At 42.7% G+C, this 18,481-nt stretch overlaps 1 protein-coding gene across 1 annotated transcript in view; it reads left to right on the top strand.

The window, feature by feature from the left end:
- RAB11FIP1 (RAB11 family interacting protein 1) overlaps positions 1-17,500 on the top strand; it is a 69,965-nt gene extending 52,465 nt beyond the window's left edge. The window contains exons 4-6 of the mRNA XM_085634948.1: positions 4,157-5,995; positions 11,859-11,955; positions 13,123-17,500. Of these exons, the coding sequence (XP_085491074.1) occupies positions 4,157-5,995; positions 11,859-11,955; positions 13,123-13,338 (2,152 nt within the window). The 3' untranslated portion in view covers positions 13,339-17,500. The remainder of the gene's footprint in view (positions 1-4,156; positions 5,996-11,858; positions 11,956-13,122) is intronic.
- Positions 17,501-18,481: the final 981 nt, after the last annotated feature.

Below are 18,481 nucleotides of genomic sequence, written 5' to 3'. Positions count from 1 at the left end.
TGTAGGTACAGCCGGTCAGGAGAGAGGTGCACTGGCAGAGCTGTGGGGGTGTTTATCCGGGTACTGGAATATCTGTGGGTACAGCCGGTCAGGAGAGAGGTGCACTGGCAGAGCTGTGGGGGTGTCGTCCAAGTACTAGAATATCTGTGTGTACAGCCGATCAGGAGAGAGGTGCACTGGCAGAGCTGAGGAGGTGTTTATCCGAGTACTGGAATATCTGTAGGTACAGCCGGTCAGGAGAGAGGTGCTCTGGCAGAGCTGTGGAGGTGTTTATCCGAGTACTGGAATATCTGTAGGTACAGCCGGTCAGGAGAGAGGTGCACTGGCAGAGCTGCGGAGGTATTTATCCGAGCACTAGAATTTCAGTAGGTACAGCCGGTCAGGAGAGAGGTGCACTGGCAGAGCTGTGGGGGTGTTTATCCGGGTACTGGAATATCTGTGGGTACAGCCGGTCAGGAGAGAGGTGCACTGGCAGAGCTGTGGGGGTGTTTATCCGAGTACTAGAATGGCAGAGTTGTAATTCAGTTTCAGTGCTTGAATACGAGGTAGTGCAAAAGACCTGGAGAAAAGTAGATTGGCACAGCTTTGGGTTTCAGTTTTGGAATACTGGGAGGTGCACGTGGCTGAAGTGCACGTGCTCTGTGCCTCTCAAGAATGGCACATCCGGGAGAGCTGTAGATCGGTATTAAGAGACATTGGCAGAATTAAAGCCGAGTCTCTGCAGGTGATTAGTATGGGTTTAGAAGTGCAACACTGAAGTGTATTGCGTTCTGTACGTGCTACTGTACTGCAGAAGCAGGCTGCACTTTAAATGGAGAGGTGTGGGTGCATTGGTACAGAGATGTGTGTTGCTGATGGAATAGCAGTGTACTCTAGCTCAAAGCCGAGGTGCGTTGGCAGACGTGTTTAATAACTTGCTTTTCGTAGAAAGCTTAGAAAAGGCTCTTTGGAGGTTTCTATGCACTGCCAGTAATGGGCGCTATCATGCTCAGGTCATCACTGGCCGAGCTGGGATTTGAACTCCTCGCCGGCTTCAGCAGAGCATCTTTGCGGTTACAGCGCGTTGTAGTCCAGTTTGGTACCAGGAGGAGCTGTTACACGCCGGTATTGAGGTGCATTGGCATGGCTCCGAGGAGACTCGAATAATGGGCGTTGCAGGTAAGAACGTGGGTGCGGAGGAGGGGTGCTTGGAGGTCCAATAGTGGCCGAATGCTTCAGGTGAGGGCTGAGATGCCTGCGCAGAGCAGCACGTGGCCTCGGGTTCAGTTTCTGCCCTTCTTTTCTTGTCTGTAGTTGGGATAGCAGAGCTGTTGGGAGGGGGTTATTTAAGGTGAACGTGACATTGGTGGATGTTTCAAAGTTTCCTAAATGTTAGGAAGTTCCATTGACGTCAGATGGAGGGGTGAAGAGTGTGTTAGATAGAGGATGTTTGTGGAGAACAAGACGTGCTATAAGAGAGAGTCAATGCTCTGCAGTCCTCTCTCCATTAGAGATGCTGAGGCGCGTTGCAAGGTATGGAGGGGGCTTGGAGGGTTCCCTCTGTGGGTCAGGCATCCGATTCTGAATGTATTTCTGGCTTGAATGCAGAGCTACTGGAGTTCCCTCAGAGCTGGAGTCATGTTATCAAATGTCTTTAAAGAACAGAAGACTGCGTTCATAGGAGAGAGAACCCTTTCAGTGCACCTCCTATGTGTGCATTCAAGCAGTGAGCAGGGAAGGAACACTAGTCGAGTGTGCAGACCGGCACAAGAATAAGAGTAGCATCTACCCTTGTGCTGCCCTCATGTACTCCTGTGCTTCAGGTTCATCTCTCTCTGCATAAGAAACCCTCCGCCATGGATATGCAGGGAGAGGTGCAAGGCTCGTTTGCCACTACACAAATACATATTGGGAAGAAACGTGAATACACCAGAAGGGAAGAAATTTAGAGAGGACAGAGGGAAGATAGAAGTAGAAAATAAACATAATTGGGGTAATGCAGTGAAGTGCGTATGAGCGTGGTAGACTGAGGTAAAAAGATGTGGGGGGGCTGCAATGGGAGAGATGACGACGATGAGGCAGGAAAGAAAGAATTCTAGGGAGGAAACCATGAATTGAATAAGGATTGAGCAAACAGGGAAGGCTGGCATGAGATAGGGATCAAAGAAAACAAGCGCGCACTGAAGCTGACGGAGTGGGAGGGGGAGTGGGGGCGGGCACGCAGGCTGCCAAATGGTGCGATGAATAGTGAAAGCGAAGCTGACGGAGGGGGAGTGGGGGCGGGCACGCAGGCTGCCAAATGGTGCGATGAATAGTGAAAGCAAACAAGTGGTTGCAGGACTCCAAATGGTGCGCGCGCCCGGACGGGTCACATGCACTGTAGTTGGAGGCCTGCAAAGCCACTGTTTGCACTTCCAAAACGCGCTTACTATAAGTCTCGCCAGAGCCAGCGCTAAAGCGCTGGTCAGGCGAGACCTAAAAAATGTTACTATTTAAAATTTGCTAGAGCTGAAATTAAATAGATGAAATGGGATTCCCCACCACACCCCCATGTGGTACAATGTTGTCAAAGAGGGGGTAAGGTGAAATTCTTAACCTTGAAGCGGACAGACTATTTGGTGAATGCCACCAGAGCGCCAGGATGGCAGTAGAAGACCATATTTCATATTGCGTATTTTTATATTACTTGTTTACATTGGGGTTTTACTGTGAATACATTTTTTTCTTTGAAGTGCAACTAACAGTGGGCCCGGAGCAAAACTAGAATGTTTCAGTTCGTTTTTTTTTTTAATAACCTTTTTCTAGGAATAAATTGTTAATAAATTAATGGAAACTGAGGGCCAATGGATTTATACTGTGGTCGTAGTGTTTACTGCACTAATAGGGATAGTTTAAGATTTCAGTAAAATATTGTTTTTAATCTAGATCGAAAGAAAAATAATACTTGCAGAGAATATGCCGCATTATTTGATGTTTTTGATGCTTAATTTAGATAACCTTGCTGCATAACCCCAGAAGCAACAACCATGGTAAAGCTCTGAAGAGTGGTTTGGGAGCTGTTATGATGAAACCGATATTTAACATGGAACTGTAAATTATTTTCGGTATTTCATGGATCCCTGCGAATTATAGTTTTTTTTTCTCCTTTAAACTAGGTGACTTGTGCAATAAAAGTACTCGGACACATAGAATGTATTATACATCTTGGTTTCTCTTATTGAATAATGTACTTTATTTTCCTTACAACCATCCGATCACTATATAGAGTCTCAATATATTGAACTGATCTGTTAAGGTTATTTATTTTCTATTTTCACCGAATCCTTAAGCGCTTTTTGAAGCAATAGATTTAAATTTGTTTTATTTTTGGTGCTCCAATTGGTTGTTGCCCCATTGCAGCATTATTCTTTACTGAATAATGTAGCCTTTATATTAAGATGTGCCATCCCTTTACTGCTCTATTGTATTAGTACCCTTTTTCTTTAGTTTCCTCGTTTGGGATCAGAGGCACCTGTGTTTATTACAATTAGGCCACCTAAATGTGCAAGAAAGGCCTTGTGTATTTAAGAACTCTTCCTTTTGGCAATTTGGTGGCATGTGTTTATAATATACATATGCATTTTCTAATGAGACCTTCTCCCCAATCGTCTTGTGTTCCACACAATGCAGAAAAGGCTGTTCCATGGGCTTCTCGACAAAAGCAGCTTCTCCAGTGCCAATTTATTGTATTTTTCTACCTTCTATAGAAGCCACCTTAGTTAAGACGACAATAAGTCATTTATTTGTGTTTCGGGAGGTTACTTGATTGATATTTCTGTCCTGTTGTGCCTAATAGGAGAAAAGGCTACAGACAAGTGTATTTTTGGTCGGTATTGTTGCAGTGTTTGCCTTCTCATGTAGTCTGATTAGCTGGTGATGTGTGTCTACCTTGTCTGTGGACACCAGGAAGAGAATAAAGCACCATTACGTGGTGTATGTTCCTGTTTTGTTCTGTGGGAAGTGGCTAGGCTCATTATCATTCTTGGGTTGTAGCCTTGTGACTCACTGCTCATATTTACATGAATACAGTGAACTTTGGACACGCCCTGCCACCGACTGCGTTCTGTATGTGAAGGCGTTTGATCACGTCTGCCAGGTGACTGATCTGCAGATCTTTTATTTTGTCCTTTTTCTACAGACTGGACGTGTCTTCGGGGGCTGAAACCAAAGCCATCCTTACTTCTTCCTCTGTGACTGTTCCCTCTCGCTCTCCCTCTGCACTACTTTCGATTGGCCAAGAGAATCTTTTTGCTTCTGTCCCTGTGGTGTCGGCAAGACATAGTTCACCTAATACTGAGAAACCTAATCTGAATTCTCCACTCACTGTTCAAAATGCTTTGCTTTCACTTCCTTCTGCCTCAAGCTCGCCTTCCCCACCAGAGCCCCTGATAACACCAGAGACTAGATCTCATTTACCCAGACCAGCATCTGAGGGTGAATTCATACCGACTTCTGAGCAGTTCACCACTTCACCAAGAAGGGCCTTTGAGACAAAGGAGGTACAGGCAGTTGCTCCTTTAAATGATAAAACCGCTAGCAATAAGAGCTCTGTCAAGTCCCTTCTTGATCAACTTAAAGGCAAAAAGACAGGACCCATGGCTGATCAGTTGGAGAGTGTAGGGCGCCTTGAACTTGAGGTATCTGCCTCAAAAACAAATGCGCTGCAAGAAGAAAGGCAGGAATTTATCTTTGGTAGTGATAGGACAAACCGCCCACAAACTGCTTCATTAAAGGAAAGTGTACAACAGCGCAATTTAGAGGAAGCGCTGGTAGGTGGTGAAGTCGGAGAGAATGTGTTTGACAGGGAAAGGGAGATGCCTTTAAAGGCTAGAAATGTTGGTAACAGCATAGCCACAAATGAATCCAAGGCTGACGTTCCCACACATGTTCAAAGTCACATGGATTCGCATCAAGCTCCACTGAGAGAAATCCTGAAACCCATCCCTCTTGCAGAAGACAGAACCTTGAAGGATGCAAAGACTGGGCTGTCTGTCACACTGGCGCCTGAACAGTCAGTGAGAAATGAAGACCTAGGCGAAATTGCCCCAAGGCCAAAGCCAAGAGCACAAATCATGCTACCAAAAGGAGCTACTCAGGAAAACTCTAATGTAGACCTCCCTCTAGCAAGTGCCCCACCAAAGCCAGCACCAAGAAGCGCTGCAAAACAGAACAAAAATAATCTGGAGTCTACTTCAACATATTGGGTGCCCACCCCAAGTACTACCCAGTCATCGCAAAAAAATCATGAAAACACAGTTACAGATGTATTGAGCTTTGAAGAGGATTTGTCCAGTTCAGAAATGAAAATGGCTTCTCCAGTTTTGGGGGATTTGAAGTTCAGGCTTGATGAGTTGCCTGTTATCCCTGAGAACCCCGAAGTGATGTCTGATGAGGAATCTTCACATAGCCAGGTCAAGTCCTCTGTCCCAGATCCTTCCAAAGGTAAACACGGGGCCAGAACTGACGAATGTGGGGACCAAAATGAGTTTTTTTCCGCTCAACTAGCTATTGAAGAGAGACTGACCCCACAGCTGGAAAAGGATACTCTTGAACATGAACTGGAAATGCATAAAGATTCTGTAAATGCCCACAAACCCCAGAGTTCAGATTTATCTGTGGAAAGTAGTAAAGAGGTAGATTTTCCAAACCAGGAAGAATATGGGTATGATTCCATGCAGGAAGGTAGCAGGCGCCATGGTGTACGTAATAGAGAAATTAAGAATTCTCCCCAGATGGCTGACTCCTCTAATCCTAGTGGCTCCCTGTCTCCTTCTTTTCTTGCATCTCATTCTTCCATCTCCCTGCCATCTAATCCCTCCAGTGCTAAGGAGACAGACTCTCCGACACGTCCACCAACAGATGGCTTTGATAGAGCCGAGAGCACTGGCAAGAAGAAGCTTCTACGGGCCTGGGTTTCACCCTCTGAGACACCTCCAATTCAGACTCCTCCGAGTGCAAGTGTGCCAGCCAAGCTCAGGTGAGAGATCTTGCAAGCTACTGTCACTACGGATCTTGCCTATTTTTTCCAGCATGATTGCATATGGCAGGGCAGCACCTTTTAATCAAGACTTCCCGAGTTTGAAAAAGTTGTGTTCTCCAGCACAAGTTTGATTTACATATGGTGTGTAGATGTTGGAGACATAAGTGAGAGGCATGTTTGGGACTAGCAATACCATTTGTCTTAGGGACACTTACTGTGTGAAAGACTATGGGTATGTCATTCCACAATAGAAAGCCCCTGTGCCATATTTGCAATTCTGTGGCCTCGCGTGAAAACATAGTTCCACATTAAAGCATCTTCAATGGTGTGATGATTAATGTGCTTCCTGACCCCCTATTGCAACAATCACTTGTGCAGAATTTATTTAATTTTCCCCTTTTTCTTTTTTTGCCCACTCTTGTCCGAATAAAGCGACCGTATGGGCCCAGAATATCGTGTCCTAAGTATTATCTAGCAAAAATATTGTTCCCTAAACAAATAAATCGTCCTTGTGGAGTTAATAATAGAAATTCGACACTGAGTGTTGCAACATTTTTGTAAAACCTATTTGCGTCACAGTATTTGTCAAATCTTTTAGTTATTGAAATTCTGGCATACAAACCACACTACAAAACTATGGAGAAAGGAGGGGAGAATTCTCAGTTTGCCATCCTGGGGGGAGCAGTGCCGCTGTAAACCATTAATGAATTGTTAAATTCCTCTGACTCGTTGAGGTTTGTGAGAGCAATGATACAAGATTTGAAACCGTTAACTTGGTTAAGGATAAACATCTGCACAACGAGCTATGCCATTCTGTGCCTATCTGACTTTATGCGGCCTGCCATTTGTGCCCCCCTACATGCACTGTACACCAACCTGGGTTCCCAGTTTATTAATTTTTTTAATTGTCCTAGCATCGGAGAACATGGCTCCACTGAGTGTGAAATATGCCCATAGCTTAACCCCTTCCATTATAAAGAGCAGTTGCTATATTAACCAGTTGCAAAAGTAACTGTTTTCCACCATGACTTAGTTGGGGGTCTAACTCATAATCGACACCTAGACCCTTGGTGGTCTAATTAACTGGAAATTTAAAACCTTGATTTTGCAGGACTTTCAACTCGGTTCTCGTTTACCAGAGACCGTTTCCCAGTGGTCTACTAATTTCAGTTCACTCTTGGGTGGATTTTCTGGAGGGAACGGGGCGGGTGCTGTGGGAAGTGGGTTTCTGCAAGCTTTGGTAGGTTCCCAGCCACCTGGGTGCTGGAGTAAACCTTGGCTGCTCGGCCTTGCCACCTGTAGAGTCTTATATGGACCATTGTCTAGTCGGCGCAAAATAGTACCAAACTTTCTTGGACGCCAGTGGCAAACTTCCATCATGGAAACTGCTCTCCCGATGACTGGTCCAGAGAAAATGCCTCGCAACTGCGCACACCAAATAGCTCTACTACCAACAGTACTGCTAATTAAAATGTTATTAAAACAAATGATATCCTGTAAATGTGTTTTGTTGAAGGGTTTATAGAAGCTTGGCTTTATGGGAGGAGGTAGTTCTACAGAAAGCTGGAATAGGAGTGTAAGGGCATGTAAGATGTTGAAATATTCCAACCGCGTTCTTGAAGTCTGACATTCTGTGTTGAAGTTGTGGAGGATATGTGGATAGTGGTTGAATTCAAAGTAATCCCAGCAGAAAGAGTTCTGTGCTTTCATTCCCTTGTTCTCCGGATTTTTTAATAACTTTTCCTGGGCCTTTGTAGCTTCCATGTATATTGTCCTTGAAGGCTCTAAAAGGCACCTCACAGAGAACTTAGTTTTCACAAGGAAGTTCTACAGAGTTTTTTTTAAAATATATTTTCTTCTGCTTTTCTTAGGCCTCATTTTCACTTTTTTGTTCATTTTATCATTATTTATGTAAGGTATCGGTGCGCATTTAAGTTTTCTGACTTTTTCCCCTCTGGCCCGTTGCACATTTATCTGCTAAATGTGAAGCTAATTGTTTCATTCCAGAACCATTTTTTCTTTGCTGTTAAGTATTTTAACCATTCTTATAACTCATTTGGTCTTTCTGAACTGTCCCTTTCCCAGTCCTGCCCCCTTTCCAGGCAATAATAACAACCAGTAATTTGCCCTCTAGCGCATTTATTTGATTAAAAAACGTTGTGCATATATTTTGATGCAAATTAGTTGCGTTTTCTCTATCTTTTAGAATCATCTACTTGGAACAGTCCAGCCAATTCTTTAATTTATTTGTGGCTCTTGAATTCAGTTACTTTAGACCTAATTTGGCTTTTCTTGTCAGAGTTCCACTAATTCAGAATCTCTATTTAGGCTTCGGATGGAATGTACTTCTGTTAGGTGTAGTGCTCTACCTTGACGTTTAGTGTAATGGCAACTCCATTTAAGCCTGCGCTCTCATGCAACATGAGGTCTCTTTCATTCAACAGAACTCAGTCAGTCACAAAAACTTTATTCGGCCAATTGCAGCCATAAAAGTTAAGCTGATTTAAAAAAAATAATAAATAAATCATTCATTGAGTAGCATGTCAAGGTTCAAGACACATCTAGGAACAAGGAAAACACTACATAGGGTACATACCAATGATAAGATGCATAAAACATATCAAAAGGGCCGATGGGTCTCAGACTACAGATTGAAAAGTTAAAAATTAAATTAGATCCTAGCATACAAATATGATAAGGGTGGGGTAGTTATGTGGAGCCATATTTGTTTCTAACCTCCAGTGAAAAGCGGATAAAATGTCCCGCTGCCCTGCAAATATTCTCATTCTCCAGCTTTTGCAATCACTCAAAAGCCTCCTAAAGGGAGTTCATATAAAGTAGAAAAAAATAGCACAGAAATTGCTTCCTAGCATGAGCATACTGAGTGGAAAATACAATAAAGTGCAATGTGCGGTATTATTGCACTGACATCTAGGCAGTGGTTCTACCTAGACTATATTCGTAGGAAAATCGTAGGAAAATCAACTATCTGGTGCAATAGACTAAATCATATTCTTGTTAAATAAAACCTGATTTTCCCATTCAGAAACCGAGATAAAGCTCACACCCCTGTGTAAAATTGTTTGGATTTGAAGGGCGGCTTGCAAGCAGATTATCAAAGGCCACCTAGTGGGCGTGGCCTTTCTTATACCAAAATGCCTTCTTTACCCTGGAGATAGCCCAGAAATCCATGCTTGTTGGGTTTTCGGCATACTCCTGCAGGCCAAACTCTAGGAATTCTTTTTAAAAAAAAAAGTCTGATTCAGGGTATGTTGAGAGCGTTGTCCAGAGAAAGACAGTCTTCCAATACTTGGGCTTTAGGGTTCCCCCAAATCCTCAGCCACAAGAGTAGTGGTGCCAGCCTTCTCCGGCCACCTACAGGTGTTGAGCCCCACTCTACTAGGCACATAAAGACTGGGCATGATTTGGGAACTGCCAGTAACCTACGAACAATCTTGTTTCTACCTGCGGAATTCGTCCAGGACCTTTATATCCCCCGACCCCTGTGCCATCAGTTGAGGCAGAAATACATTCACTCCGATAAATCTACCTTTCTTTTGATCAGTTTTTAGCCCAGCCTTCTCGCATATGAGAACATCTCCTTCATATCTCTGAGTATGAGCAGCCCTGGGTTGATGTAGGCTCTGTCAGTTTAGGTTTTGATCAAAAGAAAACCCCAGATAATTAAAACGCTTCACTCTATGGATTTCTGTCCTCCCAAGACGATTGTCGTTTTTACGTTTCTAGGGACTAAGCTCCTTACAAAAGATTTTTGTACGCTTGTTTTAAGATCGAGTATATAACACAGGGGATTGATTCAATTTAGGAATTCAGAGGCCAGAATCAGTATAATAACATTATAAACAAACATGCCTCTGACACCATTAATCAGTGTTTCTTTTCCTCACTAGTCCTTTTTATTGACTGAGCTTCAATTTTTAATTTTTCTTTTTCAACACTTATTTTCAAAAGAGAATCACTTCATATAGACTTTCACCTCTCTTCAATATATAAAACACACGTATAGCTTATACACTTTGTGGTGCTATTTAAACAAACTCAAAACATATTATACACAAAAAAATTTAAACTTAGTGCTGTAAACATTAAATTACATCACACACTGTAATAAACACATTCTTAAAACGATTTATCTTGTCACTCTCTAGAGTCTATATTCCTTTGTGTATCCTACTAAGAGAGGGGCCAAGACACACCCTTGTCTCACCCATAAGTGTGACCTGCTGCTGTAAGTTCCCCATTATCACCAAATCAGACTCTGATGTTGGTGTCCCAGTGCGTTCTTTGTAGGAGCCCAATGAAACCTGGTTCAATCCCCATCCTGTTCATACAGGCCCACAGCTTTCTCCTATTGACCAAATCCAATGCAGAGGAGCGGTCTATGAATGCAAGATGTATGGAGCCTCTCAAGTAGAACTAGATGTTGCTACCGCAACCAATGGTGGAAAGTACTCATTTCACAAACTTTAACCGCTTTAGATGGTCATGAGTAAAAGGTGGTCCTGGAAAATGGTGCAGGAGTTTCTCAACTTTTAAAAACATTTTCCTCTGTATCCCTCGGTCTTTCCATTTTCGATTTTATTTCCTTTTCATTCTTGGAGTACATGCGATCTTTGCTTTCTTGACATTCTGATGGTTTTATGTGGGTTGTTAGGTCCGGTTTTAAGGCTCAGTTGTCTGCTGACCTATTGCTTCCAATTATTTAAAATGTACAGAGTGCAGGCCTTGGCTTACCCCAGAGGAGTCTCTGGGTCTGGTCGTGCTTTGTGGCTGTTTGGTGTATTTTTCTACTTTCTGTGGATTGACTACAAAACAATGCATGAGGGAATATTTTGCATCCAAAATGTACACTGAATAATCGCGCATTATACTTTTTCTTCACTGCAACAGGCTTTTTAAAAAAAAAAATGTTTTAGTACAAAAAAACTGCTTCTTCACATGATGTTCTACTTTAAATTGCTGTATACATTAACTAACTAAACTAAGCCACACTTGAATACTCTGTGGTCGATTCACACCAACTAGGTACAGCAGGATCTGATATTTATAATTCTGACAGTCTTTCCCTTCAAGACCACATTCCCAGTTCTGCTGCCGATTGCCAGCTGCTGCCGCTGCCTGCGGTCCTCCTTAGGGGGCAGGGTAGAAAGGAGGGCATTAGCTGGGGGTGGACGGGGGGTATAAGTATTAACTGTGATCTTGTTCTTTGTAAAATTCGAAACCCGCGCTCTAATCTTTTTGGCTGAAAAGGATGCCGCGTGCCCTTTTCAATAATTTCCACTAGTCTGTTTCCTTCTATGTTCCATTTACACTTGTTTTGTTTCAGTTAGTTTAGCATTTTTCAAGTTCTTAATAACATTCACAGTTTGCACTATTTGGGTTATGAGTAATTCTTGTGCCTTGGATTACTTCATTGATTCACTTTTTGCAAGACCGTTTCCATAGCACATAGTGCTTTTTATTGTATTGCATAGATGTGTCACTGGGAGGTTGAAAATCAGGAATATGAAAAGGTAGCAGAGTCCTAATTCTGGAAGGCTGCTGCTGTGGTGCAAACCAACCTCCTTAGTCCAGTATCGGCACTCCAAAGCAATAGTAGAAGCCAAATATGATTTCACCGGCAAACGGCTGTCCGATTAACCCTTGGCATGGCAAGAATGGGAAGGCTATGAATAATTTTCCCTATTGAGTCAAATTTGTTGCTGCTACCTCCCTTTACCACCTGATGCTACGCATCTCTGTTCTAGAGGATGGGGCCCCTGCCATGTGTACTGTACTACTTTGTGGGAGCAATGGCTTTCTTTGATGCTTACACTTTTTGTTTTCTATTGTGTTTCAGAACGCATCCTGTGAAACCCATGAGCTCCAACCAGGTGAAAGCTCAGAACTTCGGGACGCCCATGAAAAACCAAGATCAAATATTCCACGACGTCAAGGTAAGTTGGTGGCCTGTCTGTAGAGCAGCAGCTGAGCTAGTGAGCAAAAGGACCTTTTCCGGTTGAAAGAGGTGAGGGTCCGCAAAAGCATTGACCACTCGTGAATGTAGGTGTTGAATAAAACTAGATGGGAACATCTCAACTCGGGGAAACGATCTGGTCTTTGTCGTCCCTAGCCAGGTTCCCGGCACTGAAGGAATTGGAGGGCGGGTGCGGGGATTTAAATCTCTGCCAACTATTTCTCGGCTGGCCTGCTGGGAGTGAGCACACAAGACCTACAATACATTGACATCACGTACTTTGTTGTAAATTGTCTGAATTGTGTACATATTGTAGATGAATTCATTCTCACTATACCACCTTGTACTCTGTTTGCCTTTGTGCTGAGTGTGTGTATATATGTGTGTGTAATTCTTTATCGTATGATTACCTAAAATAATTTACAAATACAGTACATGTTACATCATAAGTACATTGGGTTGGTTGAAAGGTCTAAAAAAAAATTTAAGAACATCTAAAAAGGAAAAAAAGACAGTAGGAAAAAGGAGTGTGTGTGTGTGTGTGTGGTTTTATCTCTATCCTTTCACTATCAAGGAGACCTTGCACCGGTTAAATTCACTTCGAGATAAAGGGTTTCTTGTGAGACTTTAAAACCTCTTCAAGTGGCTGCTTCTTTGGGTTAGTCTTTAAACATTCACTCCCAGAATTACTTTCCTTCTGGTCATAAGAATTATGACAGCTCTGCTTAGCATGTGACCCTCTCTGCCCTAGTCTTCCTAGTCTTTCAGTGTACTAGGCCCCAAAAAGGTAATTTCTCCGTTCAAGCCTTTTTAGAAGGTGCAATTTTTTTTTGCATTCGACAAGTCTTATAGGACAAAAAAAGTATGCAGCACCATTAAAACTAAGGAATGAAAACAAAAATGCCAGATATACTAGTCTCGTTCTCAAATGCTATGTGGAGTCAGACCTCAATTTATGAACACCTGAGCCCTCGCTAGCCCACGATCTGAACACATTCAAGTTTGGATGGTTGACTGGCCACTGATATCCTTCGAACTTGCTGTTGTGGCTTCTCCAGGTGTGATGCCTGCTGTATGACTGCTACGTTGAAGTAAATGTAACCTTGATCGTTTTAGGCTTTTAATCTGTGCCCTGTCTTCCCTGTAGAAGTATAATCCCTCGGACCCAGCAGCACCCTACGGACAGCTCACACATGACGAACTGATCCAGCTGGTCTTAAAACAGAAGGACACCATCAGCAAGAAAGAGGCACAGGTGCAGGAACTGGAGGACTACATCGACATTCTGTTGGTGCGCGTGATGGAGGAGACCCCCAGCATCCTGGCCAATTTAACACAGCTTGGCAAAGCAGGGAAAGTGTAGCAGTCCTAGCCCCAACCCGACTCCCTCACCCCCAGCGGGCAAAGTCGATCCAACAGCGGTGTCCCTTAGACTCTGGATATGCGGGAGCTGTGTGCACCAACATTGTCCTCATGACCTCTGTGGTGTGCGTGGAAACACTTAGGCTATGTGTACTCTGCAGGTCATTGGAAGCAGGTTAATAATTACCTTTCTTTGTAGACCTTTCGTGCGTTAGTGTTTTGTGCCCTAGGCCTCTGTGTACACTTTAAATATTTTAAGAGCTGGAAGGCATGGGGACAAGATCTTTATCGCCTCTGTACAGTGACTTTGCGATTGAGCATGTTCACTCGCTGAAAAATGGTTGACTTATTCATCACTGATGCTTCTCATGGTTTGTTTTTGCAAGAAAGGATTGAGCTGATCCACACAGAAGATCCATTCTTTAAAATTCTTGCAAGAAATTTGCATTTAGTAATTAATCTCTATTTCATAAGGGGGTTCTCTTTCTCTCCCCCCCCCCCCCCCCCCCTTTTTTTTATTTTGGTCGTTCTACACATCCATCCTGAAATGCTACCATTAACTATGAGCTTGTTGAGGTAGTGGGAGTGCGGGTGGCCTTTTTACCTGCAAAATATCGGTTATTTGTCCATAAATGCCTTTCTTTTCGATGGGTGGGCCATTTGCTTTCTGCTGGTGAGAGACACTGTGCCTAGAAGCTAAAATGGGAATCCCTGACACTCCAGGAAAGGCTTCTAATTACACACACACCTCTCTTGCCTAATATCTCTCCCCAACTTTACTTTCACCGATTGCTTCCCCCCACCCCCCCTCTCACAAGCAAATGCTTCTACACTACAGAGGATCAGGTACTGCATGTAACTGAGATCCTGGAGGGGGTTGTTATGACCTGCGGGTGGAGTTCATTCAAATTGAGTTCCCCCAAAAGCAAAGGGACACAATGTTTCCATCCCTGCTGTCTGTGGGTTCCCATGATCATGCACCAAGGGTTTTGTTTTTTACGACTTGATAGGCACTGGAGTATCAAGAATGTGGCCTTCCATTGAAAATATGCCTCTTGCTGTATGGAGAGCACCACACTACCTTCAGAGCTTCAGTGAGCAGTCCACTCATCTGTCTATAAACTGTATCCTAACATGCACTTTACAGTAAGTGTTATGTGGTGTGCATCCGCTGCAGCCTGTCGAGTAGGCATAATGCAATCAAATTGCCTTAAAACTCGCACAAAATGCTAGTCCCATACCAAAGAATGTTCTGTTATTCTTGTATTTGCTGGATTACCTTTTTTTCGATTACATAATGCAATGCGCTGCTTGGGGAAGATGAAGGCGGAGTATAGGTTATCCTACCCGTACTCGAGTCCCAGTGTCTTACGTATTTTGTCAGGGCGCTGACTTGTAAACACTGACCTAATTGGGCTGACTACGGTGGGCCATTCAAGGGTGCGTAGCATTGACCACATTTTTAATTTCACTCTGAAAATGTAAGCTCTGCTACTATGGTCGGCAAGCTTTTGCTGCAAAAATAGGACTCTAGGTTAGAGAATTTTCAAAGTATTAACTTAAAAACAAACTGCTATAGGAAAAACTTATATTTTTGTCACTTTAAATCTACATTTTACAGCAGACCTATAAATGTAGAATAGTGTGTAAAATTGGAGTTTAACTTCTAAGCCTGTAGTGCACATGTCCTGTATGCTGCTAGGTATAAACAAGTTCTATTAACCAAATAGCGCCGTGTGTGCAGTGCGTTTGTGACTGACAGAGTAACACGTGTCAATGCTGGAAGACAGCAGTGCACGAAAAGAGACCACTCAGATTAACTTCCTGCCGATGGGCAGCTATTGATTCTAAATCTGCCACTTTATGCTGGTACTGTGCGGTCTAGGTACACATGAAGAATATCTAAGTTATGTTTTTTGGCTTAGTTGTCAGCAGACACTCTTCCACTGTGCCAGAACTCAAACATCTGCCCTTTCCCTGTGGCTTTTCTCCTCTTCGGGGCAAATGTGCATTACTTTCAATGAAAAACCATCGTACATCACTATCTGCTTTAAAATTGTGGACGAGAAGCATTCCCATTCCAGGTATACCAACAGGTGCCTTATTGCGCTGTGGAAGTCGCACCTTGCAATGACAACCATTGAAATGTAGCTTAAACTACCAGAAACTGCTTGCTAAACGCTCATCTCATTGGCGACTTTCATAAGCAGACCCTTAGTGTCGGTTTCTGCCCTGGAGTTGGCCATTTTAGAAGGACTGTTGGCTTTTGAGGGCTGGTGCTCAGTTATACATTTTCAAAAAGGTGCTTTTGAGGTCGTGGGAGGTATTAACAACCTTTGCATTCTCCTGAGGAAGAAGATGTTCAGTTTTGCACATATGAAGCACATCTTTTTGCAGTAAATACATGTGTGTAAACAGTGTGTAAAGCAATAACTTTATTGATGCATTAAAGGTTCTGCAGCTTTTTATGCAAGGGTAAACCAATACTGTTCTTTGGCATAGCCGCCACTGGGCTTATTGTTTTGACCTTGGTAATTTAAATACATGTATGCTGGATATCTGGGAGAGGACTCTAGTCAGCGTGTATCTCTGTGATGTTTTGGGAGATAGAAAGGGGGTCTAATTATTTAAAAATTGCACTTTATTACTTTATGAAACTGTCAAAGGGTTACCCCCCTTTTATGTGTTGGTCAAACCAAGAGACCTGTCATGCTGTCTCCCTACTGTGACGATGAATTAGTTTATGTAGAGGAGCGTGCACCTAGATGTGATATGTTTTGTACAGAGTGCAGAATTCAAGGGCTCTGGTCTTTCATCCTCTTCACAGTTCTTTCTCCAGTCTTTGCTGCATTCTTCACTGGGTGAAGGGGCCACTGTTTCCTTCTATAGGTATGTGAATGTTGCAGCTCAATGGTGGATGTTCACGAATTGGTATGCCACTTCACCCCCAAAAATAAGTCTTTCGTAAGTCAAGAATTTGGTGGCTGGACGTCTGAGAGTTCGGGGTTAAGGTTGGTTTGGTTTATTCCAATATATCCATAAATTTGCCTTGATGTTTTAGATACGCGGGAAAGGCCCTTTTACTATCCAGAGGAGTAAATATATTTAACACTGACTAGCTAGAAGTAGATGGAAGGTGAGACTCGAGGCCCTGTGAATAGGTGATATATTGTTCTGTGAGACTCTGCAAACTGTGGCTGAGATTAACAAAATGGTGGACATGTTGGTCCACGTAAGCTGGATGATCAGGACAGAATATTCCAGCCCCGTGAAGCAACCACTGTCCTTTATGTGCATAAAAACCATGTGCATCTTCCAGACGTTTTTCTGTTTTCTTGATTTTAAAGGGTGATGTTTGTCCATGAAGGTTAGGCCATTCGTAAAGTAACAATCCCTTTGCACAGAGTTTTCTGTTCTGGAACTGGAGGATGTGACCTATAAAAACGATATACCGTCTCTTGCTTGAGTACACTGTGGTACCAGACTGCTCCTTTAGGTGATTTCGTGTTTGGTTTAAGTGGCAAGGGATATATGTAACACTTGTAAAGCTCCATCAACTCTGGTGCAACACTCTTAAAATGGGAGCTTCTTATCATTTTCTATGAGTGTAAACTATTTCTATCTGACAGTTGTAACCAGATTTTATCAACTAGACAATTTATTCGGTTTGATAAGAGATTTGTTGTGTATCTATTTTAATTCCATAATGTTTCCCTTTTTTTTTTTTTTTTTTTTTTTTACCTCCCTTAAATGCACAATTTACTAGTGGATGTTTATTTAGAATCCACACACTGGTCTGTAATAAAGCAATAATGCCTCTCTCAGTAATGACTCTGTGGGCGGGCACGGCACATAGTGTGAACACTGTATGGTGTACGTGCTTAAGCGCAGCACCATTTTTGTGGCCTTGTCTGAATATTGTGTACAATCATAATTTGTTTTCCTTTTTGTTAATATACGTGTTTGTGTTTTTTATTTGTTCTTTTAAAATGTCTATGTATCTTTCAACTATTCTGATTATATATTTATATAGAGAATTATCTAGCAACTTTTTGCCAGAAATCTGTTTTCATGGAATGACGGAGGATCCTAGAAATACGTTTTTTTTGTACGAAAAGATGTATCATTTACTGAACATTTGAAATAAAGAAATTATTTTAATACCTGTTGCGTTTTAGTCATTGGACTTCACTTTGCATGATGTGCCAGTCCGTTCTAAAACCCTGCCTCTGTTAATGCCATACTTTCGTCATTGGGTTTGGTGGTTTTCGGGCAACGCAACCAGTGGACTTGGCCATAATGTTTTGAGATCTCATTGGTGTGGATGAACTACATTGGTAACTTCAGCTCTCTTGAGCATTTGTTTTTCCCCTCCACACTCATCCAATGAAGATGTACAGCTCTAGAAAATTCTAGGACAATCTATTCTTCTCTTCACTGAACTTCGCTTGCTTCTGATACTTGAGACCTTGTCCTACAGTTGTGCAATGCAACCAACTATAAATTGCAGCTGTGGGAGTACTGTCGGTGGTTTGGAAACTCCTTGGTGCTCCTAGACCTGCATGGTTGTATATGTAAGAGATGCATAAAGTTTCAGAAAGGCGAGGACCCCTGGCGCCTTTTAAAGGGGTATGTAAGAGTCTTCGTTAGTACTAGTGGTAGTACTTGAAGATTACGCAGTTAGTGGGTGCAAGCTTGGAGATCAGCTAGCAGACATTTTCTAAACGTACTGTATTGCCGTCGACTCTGTTGGCTTCTAGCTTCAGACATTAGTATCTGCGGAAGGTGCATAATGGCTGGGCAAATCCTTCCTAGTGAAATTTCACATAGTTAAGACTAGTAGCAGTTCTCTTACTCAATGAGACTGAGGAAAAATATCTCAGAGCGGAGACAGCACGAAAAAATATGCTTCTCACCACCTTAATACAAAATAACCAGAAACGCCCATCCCCTGTTCCGACCATTTTCTGGTTTTGAGTCTAACTGACTTACTTACACAAGATATTTGTAGTTGATAACTACGTCGTAGCTAATTGCAAATAAAGTTCTTATTTAGTCCACGTCTCTTGTCCTAATGCACGCAACTTTGAAACCTCATTCAATTCTAAAAAATGGCATCCATAAGTGTGGTGGTGGTTTTACAA

This window comes from Triturus cristatus, chromosome 11, assembly GCF_964204655.1.
Source record: "Triturus cristatus chromosome 11, aTriCri1.1, whole genome shotgun sequence".
NCBI lineage: Eukaryota > Metazoa > Chordata > Amphibia > Caudata > Salamandridae > Triturus > Triturus cristatus.
This window is presented reverse-complemented; position numbering and strand designations above follow the sequence as displayed.